General features: G+C 44.1%; 1 protein-coding gene across 1 annotated transcript in view; it reads right to left on the reverse strand.

Annotated features, from left to right (window-relative positions):
- Positions 1 to 19690, reverse strand: part of JAK1 (Janus kinase 1) — a 459211-nt gene that overhangs the window by 157865 nt on the left and 281656 nt on the right. The window contains exons 12-13 of the mRNA XM_053693677.1: positions 15197 to 15284; positions 14791 to 14918 (exon numbers count right to left, since the gene is read on the reverse strand). Coding sequence (XP_053549652.1) covers positions 14791 to 14918; positions 15197 to 15284 — 216 coding nt within the window. The remainder of the gene's footprint in view (positions 1 to 14790; positions 14919 to 15196; positions 15285 to 19690) is intronic.

The following is a 19690-nucleotide window of genomic DNA, read 5'->3' on the forward strand; positions in this document are numbered from 1 at the left end:
CTGAATTAGGATATCTCCTTACAGTTTTTTGGTGGATTAATATCTCTTTCCCAGGCTTCCATATAACCCAATAGTTGTCCGGGCTGTGTATGGGTCAATATTTGATATATTTTTGAAATGGTGTGTCGTGGGGTAGGGTCGCAAGTAAATAAAAGTTCAAAATTAGTGAGTGGCCTTAACATATTTTGGGATCGGGGATGATGAGTGAGAAAATGATGAGTTCTGTAATAAGTATACCAATTTGTGAAGCAGGTAAACCCTCGTGAGATCAGTATCTCCCGCTCCACCACCCCCTCACCCTCGACAAGAGAGTGAGCTGGGAGATCTGTCAGTTTTTCTTTTAAGGGAATATGTGTCGTAGGGAGATCAATCTGAAAATCTCCATTATTTAGTAGTGGGGTTAGGGGTGATGGGATGGAAGAGATATGAGAGTATCGAGTAAGCGCCCCAAACCAAACATTTAGAGTTTCTATTAGGATTGGGTTCTTGTATATAGTGGAAATCTTAGGGTTGCCGGTTGACCAGCATATCTCATTTATAGAATCAGTGTGGAGGCATTGTAATTCAATGTTTACCCATCTTTTATTTGCTGAGCGGGTATATAAGTCTAAGACTCTTTGTAGGAAGATGGTAGTCCTATATGCCTGCAAGTTAGGCATACCAAGTCCACCTTGTCCTCTATGTAACATCATAATATTTCTGTTAATCCTAGGATGCTTCCTATTCCATGTGAATTTGCTAAAAGCAATTTTTTGTCTTTTAATGGGATGAAGTTAAATTCGAATATTGAGGAAATCTTGGGGGTCAAGTTAACACCTAAAAATTTGAGGGAGTGAGAACACCACTTGGAAGGGCTGATTTTTTTAACCATCTCCGCGGGTTCGTCAAGTAGTGTAATATTTAGGATCTCGGACTTGGGTAAATTTATTAAAAAATTGGAAAGGGTGTGGAAAGTCTGTAGTTCGTCAATTAAAGCGGGAATTGCCCTTTCTGGGTTTGTCAGGGTGAGGAGGATATCATCGGCATATAGGGAAATTACGTATTTTTGTTCTTTAATTGTGATACCCTTTATGTGAATGTTAGTTTGAATCTTGGTGGCTATGGTCTCGATCATGCATGCAAACAATAACGGGGATAGTGGGCAGCCCTGCCTTGTACCATTTGATATATTAAAGGGCTCTGATAATATTCCATTTACATATACCCTAGCGCTCGGTGGGGGAGCAACAATTTTAAACACAGGCTTAATCCTAACCAAAGCCTGACAAAATGCATGGACGTCTGGAACTTCTGCCAGACGCTTGTGCAAAAGAATAGATAGAGCAGAGATCTGTCCTTTTAAAGAACTAGCTGATAAGCCTTTGTCCAAACCCTCTTGGAGAAAGGACAATATCCTAGGAATCCTAACCTTACTCCATGAGTAACTCTTGGATTCACACCAATAAAGATATTTACGCCATATCTTATGGTAGATTTTCCTGGTGACAGGCTTCCAAGCCTGTATTAAGGTATCAATGACTGACTCGGAGAAGCTACGCCTTGATAGAATCAAGCGTTCAATCTCCATGCAGTCAGTCTCAGAGAAATTAGATTTGGATGATTGAAAGGACCTTGTATTAGAAGGTCCTGCCTCAGAGGCAGAGTCCATGGTGGAAGAGATGACATGTCCACTAGGTCTGCATACCAGATCCTGCGTGGCCACGCAGTCGCTATCAGAATCACCGATGCTCTCTCCTGTTTGATTTTGGCAATCAGTCGAGGGAGCAGAGGAAACGATGGAAACACATAGGCCAGGTTGAAGAACCAAGGAGCTGCTAGAGCATCTATCAGCGTTGCTCCCGGGTCCCTGGACCTGGATCCGTAACAAGGAAGCTTGGTGTTCTGGCGAGACGCCATGAGATCCAGTTCTGGTTTGCCCCAACGATGGACCAGTTGAGCAAACCCCTCCGGATGGAGTTCCCACTCCCCCGGATGAAAAGTCTGACGACTTAGAAAATCCGCCTCCCAGTTCTCTACACCTGGGATGTGGATCGCTGACAGGCGGCAAGTGTGAGACTCTGCCCAGCGAATTATCTTTGAGACTTCTAACATCGCTAGGGAACTCCTGGTTCCCCCTTGATGGTTGATGTAAGCCACAGTCGTGATGTTGTCCGACTGAAATCTGATGAACCTCAGTGTTGCTAACTGAGGCCAAGCTAGAAGAGCCTTGAATATTGCTCTTAACGCCAGACTATTTATTGGGAGGCGTTTCTCCTCTTGAGTCCACGATCCCTGAGCCTTCAGGGAGTTCCAGACTGCGCCCCAACCTAGAAGGCTGGCATCTGTTGTTACAATCGTCCAATCTGGCCTGCGAAAGGTCATACCCTTGGACAGATGGACCCGAGAAAGCCACCAGAGAAGAGAATCTCTGGTCTCTTGATCCAGATTTAGTAGAGGGGACAAATCTGAGTAATCCCCATTCCACTGACTTAGCATGCATAATTGCAGCGGTCTGAGATGCAGGCGCGCAAATGGCACTATGTCCATTGCCGCTACCATTAAGCCGATTACTTCCATGCACTGAGCCACCGACGGGCGTGGAATGGAATGAAGGACACGGCAAGCATTTAGAAGTTTTGATAACCTGGACTCCGTCAGGTAAATTTTCATCTCTACAGAATCTATAAGAGTCCCTAGGAAGGAGACTCTTGTGAGTGGTGATAGAGAACTCTTTTCCACGTTCACTTTCCACCCATGCGACCTCAGAAATGCCAGAACTATCTCTGTATGAGACTTGGCAATTTGAAAGCTTGACGCCTGTATCAGGATGTCGTCTAGATACGGAGCCACCGCTATGCCTCGCGGTCTTAGAACCGCCAGAAGTGAGCCCAGAATCTTTGTAAAAATTCTCGGGGCAGTGGCCAACCCGAAGGGAAGAGCTACAAATTGGTAATGCCTGTCTAGAAAGGCAAACCTTAGGAACCGATGATGATCTTTGTGAATCAGTATGTGAAGGTAGGCATCCTTTAAGTCCACTGTGGTCATGTACTGACCCTCTTGGATCATGGGTAGGATGGTCCGAATAGTTTCCATTTTGAATGATGGAACTCTGAGGAATTTGTTTAAGATCTTTAGATCCAAGATTGGTCTGAAGGTTCCCTCTTTCTTGGGAACCACAAACAGATTTGAATAAAATCCCTGTCCTTGTTCCGTCTGCGGAACTGGATGGATCACTCCCATTACTAGGAGGTCTTGCACACAGCTTAGGAATGCCTCTTTCTTTATCTGGTTTGTTGATAACCTTGAAAGATGAAATCTCCCTTGTGGAGGAGAAGCTTTGAAGTCCAGAAGATATCCCTGAGATATGATCTCCAACGCCCAGGGATCCTGAACATCTCTTGCCCACGCCTGGGCGAAGAGAGAAAGTCTGCCCCCCACTAGATCCGTTTCCGGATAGGGGGCCGTTCCTTCATGCTGTCTTGGGGGAAATTTCGAAAGGCACAAAAATTAGACTGTTTGGCCTCTGATTTGGCCCTGTCCTGAGGAAGGGTATGACCCTTGCCTCCAGTTTGAAGAAATAAACTAAGTATAAAACACCAAAGTCCTCTTAGGACCTCCATCTTAGTTGAGAGTTGCAAGAGAATGACTGGATATGGCAGTGAGGGGAGGAGCTATATAGCAGCTCTGCTGTGGGTGATCCTCTTGCAACTTCCTGTTGGGAAGGAGAATATCCCACAAGTAATGGATGATCCGTGGACTGGATACACTTATCAAGAGAAATAAGGTAAGGGGATTCACACTGCAACGCCGAGAGCTCTGAGACTCTACGAGCAGAAAAAATTGCAACAAGAAACAAAACTTTCCAAGATAACATCTTAATATCTAAGAAATGCATATTCTCAAACGGAGCCTGCTGAAGAACTTTAAGAATAAGATTAAGACTCCAGGGAGGAATAACAGGTTTAAACACAGGCCTGAATCTGACCAAGGCCTGACAGAAAGATTGCAAGTCTGGTACATCCGCCAGACTTTAATGCAACAAAATAGACAAGGCAGATATTTGACCCTTCAAAGTACTTGCAGATAAACCCTTCTCCAGACCCACTTGGAGAAAGGACAAAATTCTAGGAATCCGAACTCTACTCCAAGAGTAGCTTCTGGATTCACACCAATACAGATATTTACGCCATATCTTATGGTAAATCTTTCTAGTTACAGGTTTACGAGCCTGAATCAAGGTCTCAATCACCGACTCTGAAAACCCACGTTTAGATAGAATTAAGCGTTCAATCTCCAAGCAATCAGCTTCAGAGAAATGAGATTTGGATGAAGGAAGAACCCTTGAAGTAGAATGTCCTTCCACAGTGGGAGTCTCGAAGGTGGAAGAGAAGACATCTCCACTAGGTCTGCATACCAGATCCTGCGAGGCCACGCCAGTACAATGAGGATCACTGACGCCTTCTACTGTTTGTTGCGAGCAATAACCAGAGGAAGGAGAGCAAATGGAGGAAATAGGTATGCTAGACTGAAATTCCAAGGAACCACCAGAGCATCTATCAGTACAGCCTGAGGATCCCAAGACCTCGACCCATACCTCGGGAGCTTGGCATTCTGTCGAGATGCCATAAGATCCAGCTCTGGCTGTCCCCATTTGAGAATCAAGTTGGCAAACACCTCCGGGTGAAAGGTCTGTCTGCTCAGAAAATCCGCTTCCCAATTGTCCACTCCTGGAATGTGGATCGCAGATAGACAGCAGTTGTGGGTCTCCGCCCACTGAATAATCTTGGCTACCTCTGTCATGGCAAAGGAACTCTGAGTTCCTCGGTAATGGTTGATGTAAGCCACTGAAGTTATGTTGTCCGACTGGAAGCTGATAAACCGGCTGAAGCTAACTGAGGCCAGGCCAGAAGAGCATTGAAGATTGCCCTCAGCTCTAGGATGTTTATGGGGAAAACAGACTCCTTCCAAGTCCATGTCCCCTGAGCCTTTAGTGAGCCCCAGACTGCTCCCCATCCCAACAGGCTGGCGTCCGTTGTCACAATCACCCAGGTGGGTCTGTGAAAGCAGGTTCCCTGGGAGAGATGATCCCGAGACAACCACCAAGGAAGAGAGTCTCTTGTCGCCTGATCCAGATGAATTCACGGGGACAGATCTGCGTAATCCCCGTTTTATTGTGACCGGAATAATAAACAAACTGAGCCTATGTCCTCTTCTCGTCCCCAGTGCCTGCACAAACTGCCTCACATTAATAGGATTAATGTATCTGATGTCCCATACAGAGATAACTGTTAAAGTGCCAATATTTTTCTTTATACTTTTTCTTTATACTTGCTTACAAAAATAAAATAAGCACTTACCTCAATGTAATCTGCCTGACAGCAGGGCAGCTCACTAGGTTTGAGAGGCATTCTCCCTCACATGGACATGGGGAAAAAAGGAAAACACTGAGTAATCTTACTCAGGCTTTCAAGTTAGGGCAGCAACAACTATTTGGGAGGCGCAGTGAGGATTATACCCCACAAGTTCCCAATTGCATAAAAGCCACCACTGCTCTACTGAAGAGACTGACATGGGCTACAGCTAAACCCCAGGAAGAAGCAGGACAATCCTGCTCTGCTCTAAAATAATAAAATCTTGATTGAAGAATCTTTTTTCAGACAAGTACACTTTACCACCTCCTTGCTTTTAACGTAGGCAAAGAGAATGACTGGGGTTGGAGGGAAGTGAGGTGATACTTAACAGCTTTGTTGTGGTGCTCTTTGCCGCCTCCTGCTGGCCAGGAGTGATATTCCCAGTAGTAATTAGAGATGATCCGTGGACTCACCGTATCATTAGAAAGAAATAGAACCACTGAGATAATGAAGGTCTAAGGTAAGCTAAAACATTGTTTAACTAGCCCCCAAAACACTAAAACGCAATGTTTCACAAACTCATGCTGCATTTATGACGCTTAAGGAGAAATAAACAGCCGGTCTCATGGCAAATACATATTTTTATATATACAAATTTATAACTTTAAAAAAATAAAGTGCCTTCCATAGCTTAAAGAAAAAAACAGATTATACTTACCATGAGACACCCATCCACATATAGCAGACAGCCAAACCAGTACTGCAACATTTCAGCAGAGGTAATGGTAGAGGAGTATAATGTTGATCTGATTTACAGAGAGCCTTATGAATAGATTTCCCATAGGTGGAAACATGGTATCATCAGGCAATACTCCCTTCACATCCCTCAGACAATCACTGTACTTAGAGAGGAACTGGGCTTCAATATGCTTAGAAGCACCTTTCATTGAAGAAATAAAGCACATAATGCTTCACCACCGCCTAAGGAGGCAAAGTTTTAAAACTGAGGTATGAGTGATGTTGGAGGGGTATTTATAGGCATTTGAGGTTTGGGAAACCTTGCCCACTCCTGGTAGGAATGTATATCCCATCAGTAACAAGCTTGTGGACTCTTGCCACCTTTATGAAAGAAATATATCTTTCTCACTGTCCCAGAGGGGCTAAAATGCATCCAAGAGGATTCCAAACGCAAACCCTGCAACATTCTACACAGTCATTTTTTAATTACTATACCTGGTCCTTATTGACCACAACAAATAAGACAAAACACTCAAGGGATATGCTTCTGGACTGCAAAACATGTATTTATGTATATAACATTTATCTTTATATATAACTTGAATGTCCCTTTACCAGCAGACATGGCTAATACTTCTGTTAAAGAGACAGCAAACAAATTGAGAGGCGCCTCTTGTGCGTATCAATGTATGTGTGGCACAAATATAGCAATAAGTGGGTACTCACATGTATTCTGAGCACCCTAATGTGCTGGTAGAATCAGACTGATAAATTAGGATGCATCAGCTCGGCCCCTCTTGTTATCAGGAACAGACCACAGCGTGTGGAGCTGGTGCAGATGTACGGAAGCTGAATCCCGAAAGATGTTTGTTCCAAAATGAGCTGTATAAAAGATTGGCTTGCTAGACTGCTTTCTGTTATAAAAAAAGTATTTATCTAAAACACATTATAAACAATAGCAGCAGGCATAAGGGGATAGTGGATAACCCATAGATAAATGCAAAGTGTTTCTCGGCTCTCATACTCATAACGTCTTGCATTTATCTAGGGGTTATCCACTATCCCCTTATGCCTGCTTCTTTTGTTTCTAATGTTTTTTAGATAAATACTTTTTATAACAGAAAGCAGTCTGGCAAGCCAATCTTTTATACAGCTCATTTTTATATGATATTGGAACAAACATCTTTCGGGATTCAGCTTCCGTACATCTGCACCAGCTCCACACGCTGTGGTCTGTTCCTGATAACAAGAGGGGCTGAGCTGATGCATCCTAATTTATCAGTCTGATTCTACCAGCACATTAGGGTGCTCAGAATAAATGTGAGTACCCACTTATTGTTATATTTGTGCCACACATACATTGATACGCACATGAGGGTGCCTCTCCATTCGTTTGCTGTTTCAGAATTATCAGAACCTTGTTGGGAGCAGTGCAGCCAAGATTAAAGAACTTCAAATTGAAAGAGACTACATATTGTTTGCATTTCTCTTGAATATTGAACTATATGAGTTGAATTTTGTATAGAATCTATCATAATGTAATATAGTGTGAGATCGTAACACATTAAAATAAAAATATTCTGCTAGCAGAGCGCCCCCTTTTGTTCTTTTTTGAAATTCTGTTAAAGAGAGATGTTTAATTATGGGTTTAAAGGGACAGTAAATGAAATAGATGGATTTGCTCTTTGAAACAAAAACCTTTCAAAATAGGGTAAGCTTGTAGAGAGATCAGACATCCTTATCACTCAAATGCTTCCCTTTTTTATATTTGTCACTATCAATACATAAAAAACAACAAATAAAATTAAATATTTTAGAGCTTTATCTCTCCGACTCCCCACTGGGAGTGTAATTTCTTCGGCTGGCTACATAGATTGTCAATAGCCTATACTTAAATGCACATGAAACACAAACATTTTCATAAATAATTAAGAAAGAGAATTCATATCTTAACTCTCTAAATTACTTTTATTATCAATTTCGCTTTATTATATTGGTATCCTTTCTTGAAGGAGCAGCAATGCACTACTGGGAGCTAGCTGAACACATTGGTAAGCCAATCACAAGAGGCATATATGTGCAGCAGCCAATGAGCTGCAAGTTCCCAGCTCCTGAGCCTACCTAGGTATGCTTTTCAACAAAGAAAAGAAAGCAAATTACATAAAATAAGCACATTGGAAAAGTGTAAGCTCTATCTGAATCATTAAAAGAAACTGTTGGGGTTTATTTGGGTATAGGGATACCACAGGCTAAATTAGCTATTACAAATGCTCATATAAAGGCAAAGGAGCTATTTGTAAATATGTATATATGTGGAGAAACTAGTTATCAGATAAATGAATGAATCTACTAATTTTGTATTTGCTTTGTTGCAGGGGTTAAACACAATTATACATAAGCAGTAGTCCAATAATACAATGCTCTGACACATTAGAACATTTGTTATTTGCCCTTTTGTCCCTTTAAGTTTCCATTAGCAGAAAGCTGAAACCAGAAATGTAACTGCTTTTTCGCATTTGCGAAACAACAAACTCTGGAACGAACAAAAGTTAACAACCTATATTAACCCCTTAACGTTAGCCGATTACACTGCTAGGGGAGTAACAGCACGGAAGTCGCCGCTGTCACAAAGAGCCACACAGCTACAGTAATGAATGGGTAAAATAAATCTTTAGCCACACAGCTACAGGCAATGTACAGCGTATAGCGCTGTGATTAAGGGGTTAAACACGGTTTTAATAACTTTTTAACGATTACACAACTTGTCCTGCAGTTTGGGGACAGAAGTGACTACAAAGCCTCACATTTGAAGTTAATTGGTTCAGAACTTTTTGTGTAAATGTTAGCACCGAGCGCTAGTCACACAGCTGGGTTACATCGTTAGCACCGAGCGCTAGTCACACTGCTGGGTTATATTTTAGCACCGAGCGCTAGTCATACTGCTGGGTTACATCATTAGCACCGAGCGCTAGTCACACAGCTGGGTTACATCATTAGCACCGAGCGCTAGTCACACAGCTGGGTTACATCGTTAGCACTGAGCGCTAGTCACACTGCTGGGTTACATCATTAGCACCGAGCGCTAGTCACACAGCTGGGTTACATCATTAGCACCGAGCGCTAGTCACACAGCTGGGTTACATCATTAGCACCGAGCGCTAGTCACACAGCTGGGTTACATCATTAGCACCGAGCGCTAGTCACACAGCTGGGTTACATCATTAGCACCGATCGCTAGTCACACTGCTGGGTTACATCATTAGCACTGAGCGCTAGTCACACAGCTGGGTTACATCATTAGCACTGAGCGCTAGTCACACAGCTGGGTTACATCGTTAGCACTGAGCGCTAGTCACACAGCTGGGTTACATCGTTAGCACCGAGCGCTAGTCATACTGCTGGGTTACATCATTAGCACTGAGCGCTAGTCACACAGCTGGGTTACATCGTTAGCACCGAGCGCTAGTCACACAGCTGGGTTACATCGTTAGCACCGAGCGCTAGTCACACTGCTGGGTTACATCATTAGCACCGAGCGCTAGTCACACTGCTGGGTTACATCATTAGCACTGAGCGCTAGTCACACAGCTGGGTTACATCGTTAGCACCGAGCGCTAGTCACACAGCTGGGTTACATCGTTAGCACCGAGCGCTAGTCACACTGCTGGGTTACATCATTAGCACCGAGCGCTAGTCACACTGCTGGGTTACATCATTAGCACTGAGCGCTAGTCACACAGCTGGGTTACATCATTAGCACCGATCGCTAGTCACACAGCTGGGTTACATCATTAGCACTGAGCGCTAGTCACACAGCTGGGTTACATCATTAGCACCGAGCGCTAGTCACACAGCTGGGTTACATCGTTAGCACCGAGCGCTAGTCACACAGCTGGGTTACATCATTAGCACCGAGCGCTAGTCACACAGCTGGGTTACATCATTAGCACTGAGCGCTAGTCACACAGCTGGGTTACATTAATAGCACCGAGCGCTAGTCACACAGCTGGGTTACATCATTAGCACCGAGCGCTAGTCACACTGCTGGGTTACATCATTAGCACTGAGCGTTAGTCACACAGCTGGGTTATATCATTAGCACCGAGCGCTAGTTACACAGCTGGGTTACATTAATAGCACCGAGCGCTAGTCACACAGCTGGGTTACATCATTAGCACCGAGCGCTAGTCACACTGCTGGGTTACATCATTAGCACTGAGCGTTAGTCACACTGCTGGGTTATATCAATAGCACTGAGCGCTAGTTACACAGCTGGGTTACATTATTAGCACCGAGCGCTAGTCACACAGCTGGGTTACATCGTTAGCACTGAGCGCTAGTCACACAGCTGGGTTACATCGTTAGCACCGAGCGCTAGTCACACAGCTGGGTTACATCATTAGCACTGAGCGCTAGTCACACAGCTGGGTTACATCATTAGCACCGAGCGCTAGTCACACAGCTGGGTTACATTAATATCAATGAGCGCTAGTCACACAGCTGGGTTACATTAATAGCACTGAGCGCTAGTCACATAGCTGGGTTACATCATTAGCACTGAGCGTTAATCACACAGCTGGGTTATATCATTAGCACTGCGCGCTAGTCACACAGCTGGGTTACATCGTTAGCACTGAGCGCTAGTCACACTGCTGGGTTACATCATTAGCACCGAGCGCTAGTCACACAGCTGGGTTACATCGTTAGCACTGAGCGCTAGTCACACAGCTGGGTTACATTTTAGCACCGAGCGCTAGTCACACAGCTGGGTTACATTAATAGCACTGAGCGCTAGTCACACAGCTGGGTTACATCATTAGCACTGAGCGTTAATCACACAGCTGGGTTATATCATTAGCACTGAGCGCTAGTCACACAGCTGGGTTACATTAATAGCACTGAGCGCTAGTCACACAGCTGGGTTATATCGTTAGCACTGAGCGCTAGTCACACTGCTGGGTTATATCATTAGCACTGAGCGCTAGTCACACAGCTGGGTTACATCATTAGCACCGAGCGCTAGTCACACAGCTGGGTTACATCATTAGCACCGAGCGCTAGTCACACAGCTGGGTTATATCGTTAGCACCGAGCGCTAGTCACACTGCTGGGTTACATCATTAGCACCGAGCGCTAGTCACACAGCTGGGTTACATCATTAGCACCGAGCGCTAGTCACACAGCTGGGTTACATCATTAGCACCGAGCGCTAGTCACACTGCTGGGTTACATCATTAGCACCGAGCGCTAGTCACACAGCTGGGTTACATCGTTAGCACTGAGCGCTAGTCACACTGCTGGGTTACATCATTAGCACCGAGCGCTAGTCACACAGCTGGGTTACATCATTAGCACCGAGCGCTAGTCACACAGCTGGGTTACATCATTAGCACCGAGCGCTAGTCACACTGCTGGGTTACATCATTAGCACCGAGCGCTAGTCACACAGCTGGGTTACATCATTTGCACCGAGCGCTAGTCACACAGCTGGGTTACATTTTAGCACCGAGCGCTAGTCACACAGCTGGGTTACATCATTAGCACTGAGCGCTAGTCACACAGCTGGGTTAATCACACAGCTGGGTTATATCATTAGCACCGAGCGCTAGTCACACAGCTGGGTTACATCATTAGCACCGAGCGCTAGTCACACAGCTGGGTTACATCATTAGCACCGAGCGCTAGTCACACAGCTGGGTTATATCGTTAGCACTGAGCGCTAGTCACACAGCTGGGTTATATCGTTAGCACCGAGCGCTAGTCACACAGCTGGGTTACATCGTTAGCACCGAGCGCTAGTCACACAGCTGGGTTACATCATTAGCACTGAGCGTTAATCACACAGCTGGGTTACATCATTAGCACTGAGCGCTAGTCACACAGCTGGGTTACATCATTAGCACTGAGCGTTAATCACACAGCTGGGTTACATCATTAGCACTGAGCGTTAATCACACAGCTGGGTTATATCATTAGCACTGAGCGCTAGTCACACAGCTGGGTTACATCATTAGCACTGAGCGCTAGTCACACAGCTGGGTTACATTAATAGCACTGAGCGCTAGTTACACAGCTGGGTTACATCGTTAGCACCGAGCGCTAGTCACACTGCTGGGTTACATCATTAGCACCGAGCGCTAGTCACACAGCTGGGTTACATTAATAGCACTGAGCGCTAATCACACAGCTGGGTTATATCATTAGCACTGAGCGCTAGTCACACAGCTGGGTTACATCATTAGCACCGAGCGCTAGTCACACAGCTGGGTTACATCATTAGCACCGAGCGCTAATCACACAGCTGGGTTATATCATTAGCACTGAGCGCTAGTCACACTGCTGGGTTATATCATTAGCACTGAGCGCTAGTCACACTGCTGGGTTACATTAATAGCACTGAGCGCTAGTTACACAGCTGGGTTATATCATTAGCACTGAGCGCTAGTCACACTGCTGGGTTACATTTTAGCACCGAGCGCTAGTCACACTGCTGGGTTACATCATTAGCACCGAGCGCTAGTCACACAGCTGGGTTACATCATTAGCACTGAGCGTTAATCACACAGCTGGGTTATATCATTAGCACTGAGCGCTAGTCACACAGCTGGGTTATATCGTTAGCACTGAGCGCTAGTCACACAGCTGGGTTACATTTTAGCACCGAGCGCTAGTCACACTGCTGGGTTACATCATTAGCACTGAGCGTTAATCACACAGCTGGGTTATATCATTAGCACTGAGCGCTAGTCACACAGCTGGGTTACATTAATAGCACTGAGCGCTAGTCACACTGCTGGGTTACATCATTAGCACCGAGCGCTAGTCACACAGCTGGGTTACATCATTAGCACTGAGCGTTAATCACACAGCTGGGTTATATCATTAGCACTGAGCGCTAGTCACACAGCTGGGTTACATTAATAGCACTGAGCGCTAGTCACACAGCTGGGTTACATCATTAGCACTGAGCGTTAATCACACAGCTGGGTTATATCATTAGCACTGAGCGCTAGTCACACAGCTGGGTTACATTAATAGCACTGAGCGCTAGTCACACAGCTGGGTTACATTAATAGCACTGAGCGCTAGTCACACAGCTGGGTTACATTAATAGCACTGAGCGCTAGTCACACAGCTGGGTTACATCATTAGCACTGAGCGTTAATCACACAGCTGGGTTACATCATTAGCACTGAGCGTTAATCACACAGCTGGGTTATATCATTAGCACCGAGCGTTAATCACACAGCTGGGTTACATCATTAGCACTGAGCGTTAATCACACAGCTGGGTTACATCATTAGCACTGAGCGTTAATCACACAGCTGGGTTATATCATTAGCACTGAGCGCTAGTCACACAGCTGGGTTACATCATTAGCACTGAGCGTTAATCACACAGCTGGGTTACATCATTAGCACTGAGCGTTAATCACACAGCTGGGTTATATCATTAGCACTGAGCGCTAGTCACACAGCTGGGTTACATTAATAGCACTGAGCGCTAGTCACACAGCTGGGTTACATCATTAGCACCGAGCGCTAGTCACACAGCTGGGTTACATCATTAGCACTGAGCGTTAATCACACAGCTGGGTTATATCATTAGCACTGAGCGCTAGTCACACAGCTGGGTTAAATTAATAGCACTGAGCGCTAGTCACACAGCTGGGTTACATCATTAGCACTGAGCGTTAATCACACAGCTGGGTTACATCATTAGCACTGAGCGCTAGTCCCACAGCTGGGTTACATCATTAGCACTGAGCGTTAATCACACAGCTGGGTTATATCATTAGCACTGAGCGCTAGTCACACAGCTGGGTTACATTAATAGCACTGAGCGCTAGTCACACTGCTGGGTTACATCATTAGCACCGAGCGCTAGTCACACAGCTGGGTTACATCATTAGCACTGAGCGTTAATCACACAGCTGGGTTATATCATTAGCACTGAGCGCTAGTCACACAGCTGGGTTACATTAATAGCACTGAGCGCTAGTCACACAGCTGGGTTACATCATTAGCACCGAGCGCTAGTCACACAGCTGGGTTATATCATTAGCACTGAGCGCTAGTCACACAGCTGGGTTACATTAATAGCACTGAGCGCTAGTCACACAGCTGGGTTACATCATTAGCACTGAGCGCTAGTCACACAGCTGGGTTACATTAATAGCACTGAGCGCTAGTCACACAGCTGGGTTACATCATTAGCACTGAGCGCTAGTCACACAGCTGGGTTATATCATTAGCACTGAGCGCTAGTCACACAGCTGGGTTACATTAATAGCACTGAGCGCTAGTCACACAGCTGGGTTACATCATTAGCACTGAGCGTTAATCACACAGCTGGGTTACATCATTAGCACTGAGCGTTAATCACACAGCTGGGTTATATCATTAGCACTGAGCGCTAGTCACACAGCTGGGTTACATCATTAGCACTGAGCGTTAATCACACAGCTGGGTTACATCATTAGCACTGAGCGTTAATCACACAGCTGGGTTATATCATTAGCACTGAGCGCTAGTCACACAGCTGGGTTACATTAATAGCACTGAGCGCTAGTTACACAGCTGGGTTACATTAAAAGCACTGCTGATTCGATCAAATTAAGTTTCCATTCAGAGGTGGGGGTCTTAAAAAACATTGTGAATAGATAGTAGTAGTCTATCTGTGCTGGAAATCTAGTAACAGGTAACACACCCAGGACACTTACCAAGTAACTCAGGGCACTTGCAAGCTGCTTGGCTACTTTGAATTTCCATGGTGTTGTAAGAACATCACTTTTACGATGCATAAACAGGTCTAAGGGGCCAAAATCCACAAACTCTTCAACCATGATATCTGCGACAAAGAAGGATACAAAAGGGTTAAACACAAAGTTAAATTAAGCTCATGAGTTGAACACAAGCCGATCAACGGTGGCTATGCACATATACTCAGCAACGGTGTTCTGCTCTGGTATGCTAGTGCACTGCCGACAAGCATTAGTGCAATAGTTTCTTATATTAGCTTTGTAACTCTTTAAGACACAATATTATTGTAGTTTAAAAATCACATAAATTGAATATAAAATAATGTGGTTCTTAAGGAAAATAAAAGCAATCCCATGATTGACTTACTTTCCACGTCTCGGACACAAACACCATGAAGAAGTACAATATGTCTGTGCGACACTTGTCTCATCATACTTGCAGTCTCAAAAAAGGCCTGGAAAAAACAAGAAAGAAAAGGAAGAAACAAATTGTAAAAAACAAATTCCTTTTAGATAGATCTCTCTCTCCACCCCCCCCCCCCCTCCACAAGTTAGATTTGCAACCATTTCTCTTTCGATACAGATAAGGTCATTTGTCACAATGGTACCAAGTGCAAGTGTTACGTATTGCTGCTTTATTCTGCAACTTACCAGAAGCTTCTCATTTACAGAGCTATAATAGTTTTTTGGTTTGTAGGGAGGTAAGCAGGACACAGTTATGTCTCCATCAGCAAGTAATTATTAAAGTCCTGGATTTGAGCTTACAGAAAAACACAAATAAACCTTATGCAAAAAGGTGCTGGATATTTTTAACTATATACTATGGCATTGTTTTTAATTAATTTATTTTGTAATATCTGTTTTCATTTTGCCCTAGTATGTGATCAGTAGATTTATTAGCAGAATTGATACACACACACTATTAAAAACACTTAAACGCAGCAGAATTAATAAGAAACAAAAAGCGTGTGAAATTGTAACCGTTCTGTATGGAGTGTAAAAATACCAGTGTAAATATGCAGCGTTCGTCCTCTGTGCAAAGAAGAAATAAAAACTTGGCTAAGCGCCTTCTGTATGAGGAGCTTTAAGTATTTTTGCCTTTCTTGTTGTTAGGGAGAGAATAAGAAAACCGTTATAGTTATTATATCAAGTCTCCTACTTGTGGGACAATCACGTTTAAACAATAATTATTTAGTACTATTTCCTGTCACTTATCTACTAATCTACTTCTATAGCGAGAGCTTTACTTATTATTACCTTACCTTGTATTAATAGTACGTGAGAAGACCTGGTTAAACCTCAAACATCATCCACAACGTTCATTCAAATTAATTCTCTGAGACCAATAGGTGCATAAGCAATATCATGCCGCTCTACTATAAAAATAATATATGTAATCTACTGTAAAATATATGCGCTACACCAAAAGAACACAAGATGCGCACTACTGTAAAATATATGCGCTACACCAAAAAACTAGATGCGCTCTACTGTAAAATATATGCACTACACCAAAACAACACTAGATGCGCACTACTGTAAAATATATGCACTACACCAAAACAACACTAGATGCGCTCTACTGTAAAATATATGCGCTACACCAAAACAACACTAGATGCGCACTACTGTAAAATATATGCGCTACACCTAAACAACACTAGATGCGCTCTACTGTAAAATATATGCGCTACACCAAAACACTAGATGCGCACTACTGTAAAATATATGCGCTACACCAAAACAAAACTAGATGCCGCTCTACTCTAAAAAAAACTATATATGCGTTCTACTGTAAAACACCACTAGATACCGCTATACTGTAAAACAAAATATGCGCTCTACTGTAAAACACTAGATGCCGCTCTACTGTAAAACAATATATGCGCTCTACTGTAAAACAATATATGCGCTCTACTGTAAAACAATATATGCTCTACTGTAAAACACTAGATGCCGCTCTACTGTAAAACACTAGATGCCACTCTACTGTAAAACAATATATGCGCTCTACTGTAAAACACCACTAGATGCCACTCTACTGTAAAACAATATATGCGCTCTACTGTAAAACACCACCAGATGCCGCTCTACTGTAAAACACCACCAGATGCCGCTCTACTGTAAAACACCACTAGATGCCGCTCTACTGTAAAACAACACTAGATGCCGCTCTACTGTAAAACATTAGATGCCGCTCTACTGAACAACAATATATGCGCTCTACTGTAAAACACCACTAGATGCCGTTCTACTGTAAAACACTAGATGCCGCTCTACTGTAAAATATATGCGCTACACCAAAACAACACTAGATGCGCACTACTGTAAAAACAAAATTTATGCTTACCTGATAAATTTATTTCTCTTGTGGTGTATCCAGTCCACGGATTCATCCATTACTTGTGGGATATTCTCCTTCCCAACAGGAAGCTGCAAGAGGATCACCCACAGCAGAGCTGTCTATATAGCTCCTCCCCTAACTGCCACCTCCCAGTCATTCGACCGAAGACAAGCAAGAGAAAGGAGAAACAATAAGGTGCAGTGGTGACTGTAGTTTAAAAAATAAAAAACACCTGCCTTAAAATGACAGGGCAGGCCGTGGACTGGATACACCACAAGAGAAATAAATTTATCAGGTAAGCATAAATTTTGTTTTCTCTTGTAAGGTGTATCCAGTCCACAGATTCATCGATTACTTGTGGGATACCAATACCAAAGCTATAGGACACAGATGAAGGGAGGGACAAGGCAGGCGCTTAAACGGAAGGCACCACTGCCTGTAAAACCTTTCTCCCAAAAATAGCCTCCGAAGAAGCAAAAGTATCAAATTTGTAGAATTTAGAAAAAGTATGAAGCGAAGACCAAGTCGCCGCCTTACAAATCTGTTCCACAGAAGCCTAATTTTTAAAAGCCCATGTGGAAGCCACCGCTCTAGTGGAATGAGCTGTAATTCTTTCAGGAGGCTGCTGGCCAGCAGTCTCATAAGCTAAGCGGATTATACTTCTTAACCAAAAAGAAAGAGAAGTTGCTGAAGCCTTTTGGCCTCTCCTCTGTCCAGAGTAAACAACAAACAATGCAGATGTTTGACGAAAATCTTTAGTAGCTTGTAAATAAAACCATAAAGCACGAACCACGTCAAGATTGTGTAATAGACGTTCCTTCTTTGAAGAAGGATTAGGACACAGTGACGGAACAACAATCTCCTGATTGATATTCTTATTAGATACCACCTTAGGAAGAAACCCAGGTTTGGTACGCAAAACTACCTTATCTGCATGGAAGATCAGATAAGGGGAATCACACTGCAAGGCAGATAACTCTGAAACTCTTCGAGCCGAAGAGATAGCTACCAAAAACAGAACTTTCCAAGATAAAAGCTTGATATCTATGGAATGCAGAGGTTCAAACGGAACCCCTTGAAGAACGTTAAGAACTAAATTTAAACTCCATGGCGGAGCAACAGGTTTAAACACAGGCTTGATTCTAACTAAAGCCTGACAAAATGCCTGAACGTCTGGAACATCCGCCAGACGCTTGTGCAAAAGAATAGACAGAGCAGAAATCTGTCCCTTTAAGGAACTAGCTGACAATCCCTTCTCCAATCCTTCTTGGAGAAAAGACAATATCCTGGGAATCCTGACTTTACTCCATGAGTAACCCTTGGATTCACACCAATGAAGATATTTAAACCATATCTTTTGATAGATTTTCCTGGTGACAGGCTTTCGAGCCTGAATTAAGGTATCAATGACCGACTCGGAAAAACCACGCTTTGATAAAATCAAGTGTTCAATCTCCAAGCAGTCAGACGCAGAGAAATTAGATTTGGATGTTTGAAGGGACCGTGAAGTAGAAGGTCCTGCCTCAGCGGCAGAGTCCATGGTGGAAAGGATGACATGTCCACCAGATCTGCATACCAAGTCCTGCGTGGCCACGCAGGAGCTATCAAAATCACTGAAGCTCTCTCCTGCTTGATCTTGGCAATCAGCCGAGGGAGCAGAGGAAACGGTGGAAACACATAAGCCAGGCTGAAGGACCAGGGCGCTGCTAGAGCATCTATCAGCGCTGCCTGGGGATCCCTTGACCTGGACCCGTAACAAGGAAGTTTGGCGTTCTGACGAGACGCCATGAGATCCAGTTCTGGTTTGCCCCATAGTTGAATCAACTGGGCTAATACCTCCGGATGGAGCTCCCCTCCGGATGAAAAGTCTGCCGACTTAGAAAATCCGCCTCCCAGTTCTCTACTCCTGGGATATGGATAGCTGAGAGATGGCAAGAGTGAACCTCTGCCCATCGAATTATCTTTGAAACCTCCAACATTGCCAGGGGGCTCCTTGTTCCCCCCTGATGGTTGATATAGGCTACATTCGTGATGTTGTCCGACTGAAATCTGATGAACCTGACCGCAGCTAGCTGAGGCCAAGCCTGAAGAGCATTGAATATCGCTCTTAGTTCCAGAATGTTTATCGGAAGGAGTGCCTCCTCCTGAGTCCACGAGCCCTGAGCCTTCAGGAAGTTCCAGACTGCACCCCAGCCCAGAAGGCTGGCATCTGTCGTTACTATAGTCCAATCTGGCCTGCGGAAGCTCATCCCCTTGGACAGATGGACCCGAGATAGCCACCAGAGAAGAGAATCCCTGGTTTCTTGATCCAGATTTAGTAGATGGGACAAATCTGTGTAATCCCCATTCCACTGACTGAGCATGCAAAGTTGCAGCGGTCTGAGATGTAGGCGGGCAAACGATACTATGTCCATTGCCGCTACCATTAAACCGATTACTTCCATACACTGAGCCACTGAAGGACGAGAAGTGGAATAAAGAACACGGCAAGAGTCTAGAAGTTTTGACAATCTGGCC

Source organism: Bombina bombina, chromosome 10, assembly GCF_027579735.1.
Source record: "Bombina bombina isolate aBomBom1 chromosome 10, aBomBom1.pri, whole genome shotgun sequence".
Classification (NCBI taxonomy): Eukaryota; Metazoa; Chordata; class Amphibia; order Anura; family Bombinatoridae; genus Bombina; species Bombina bombina.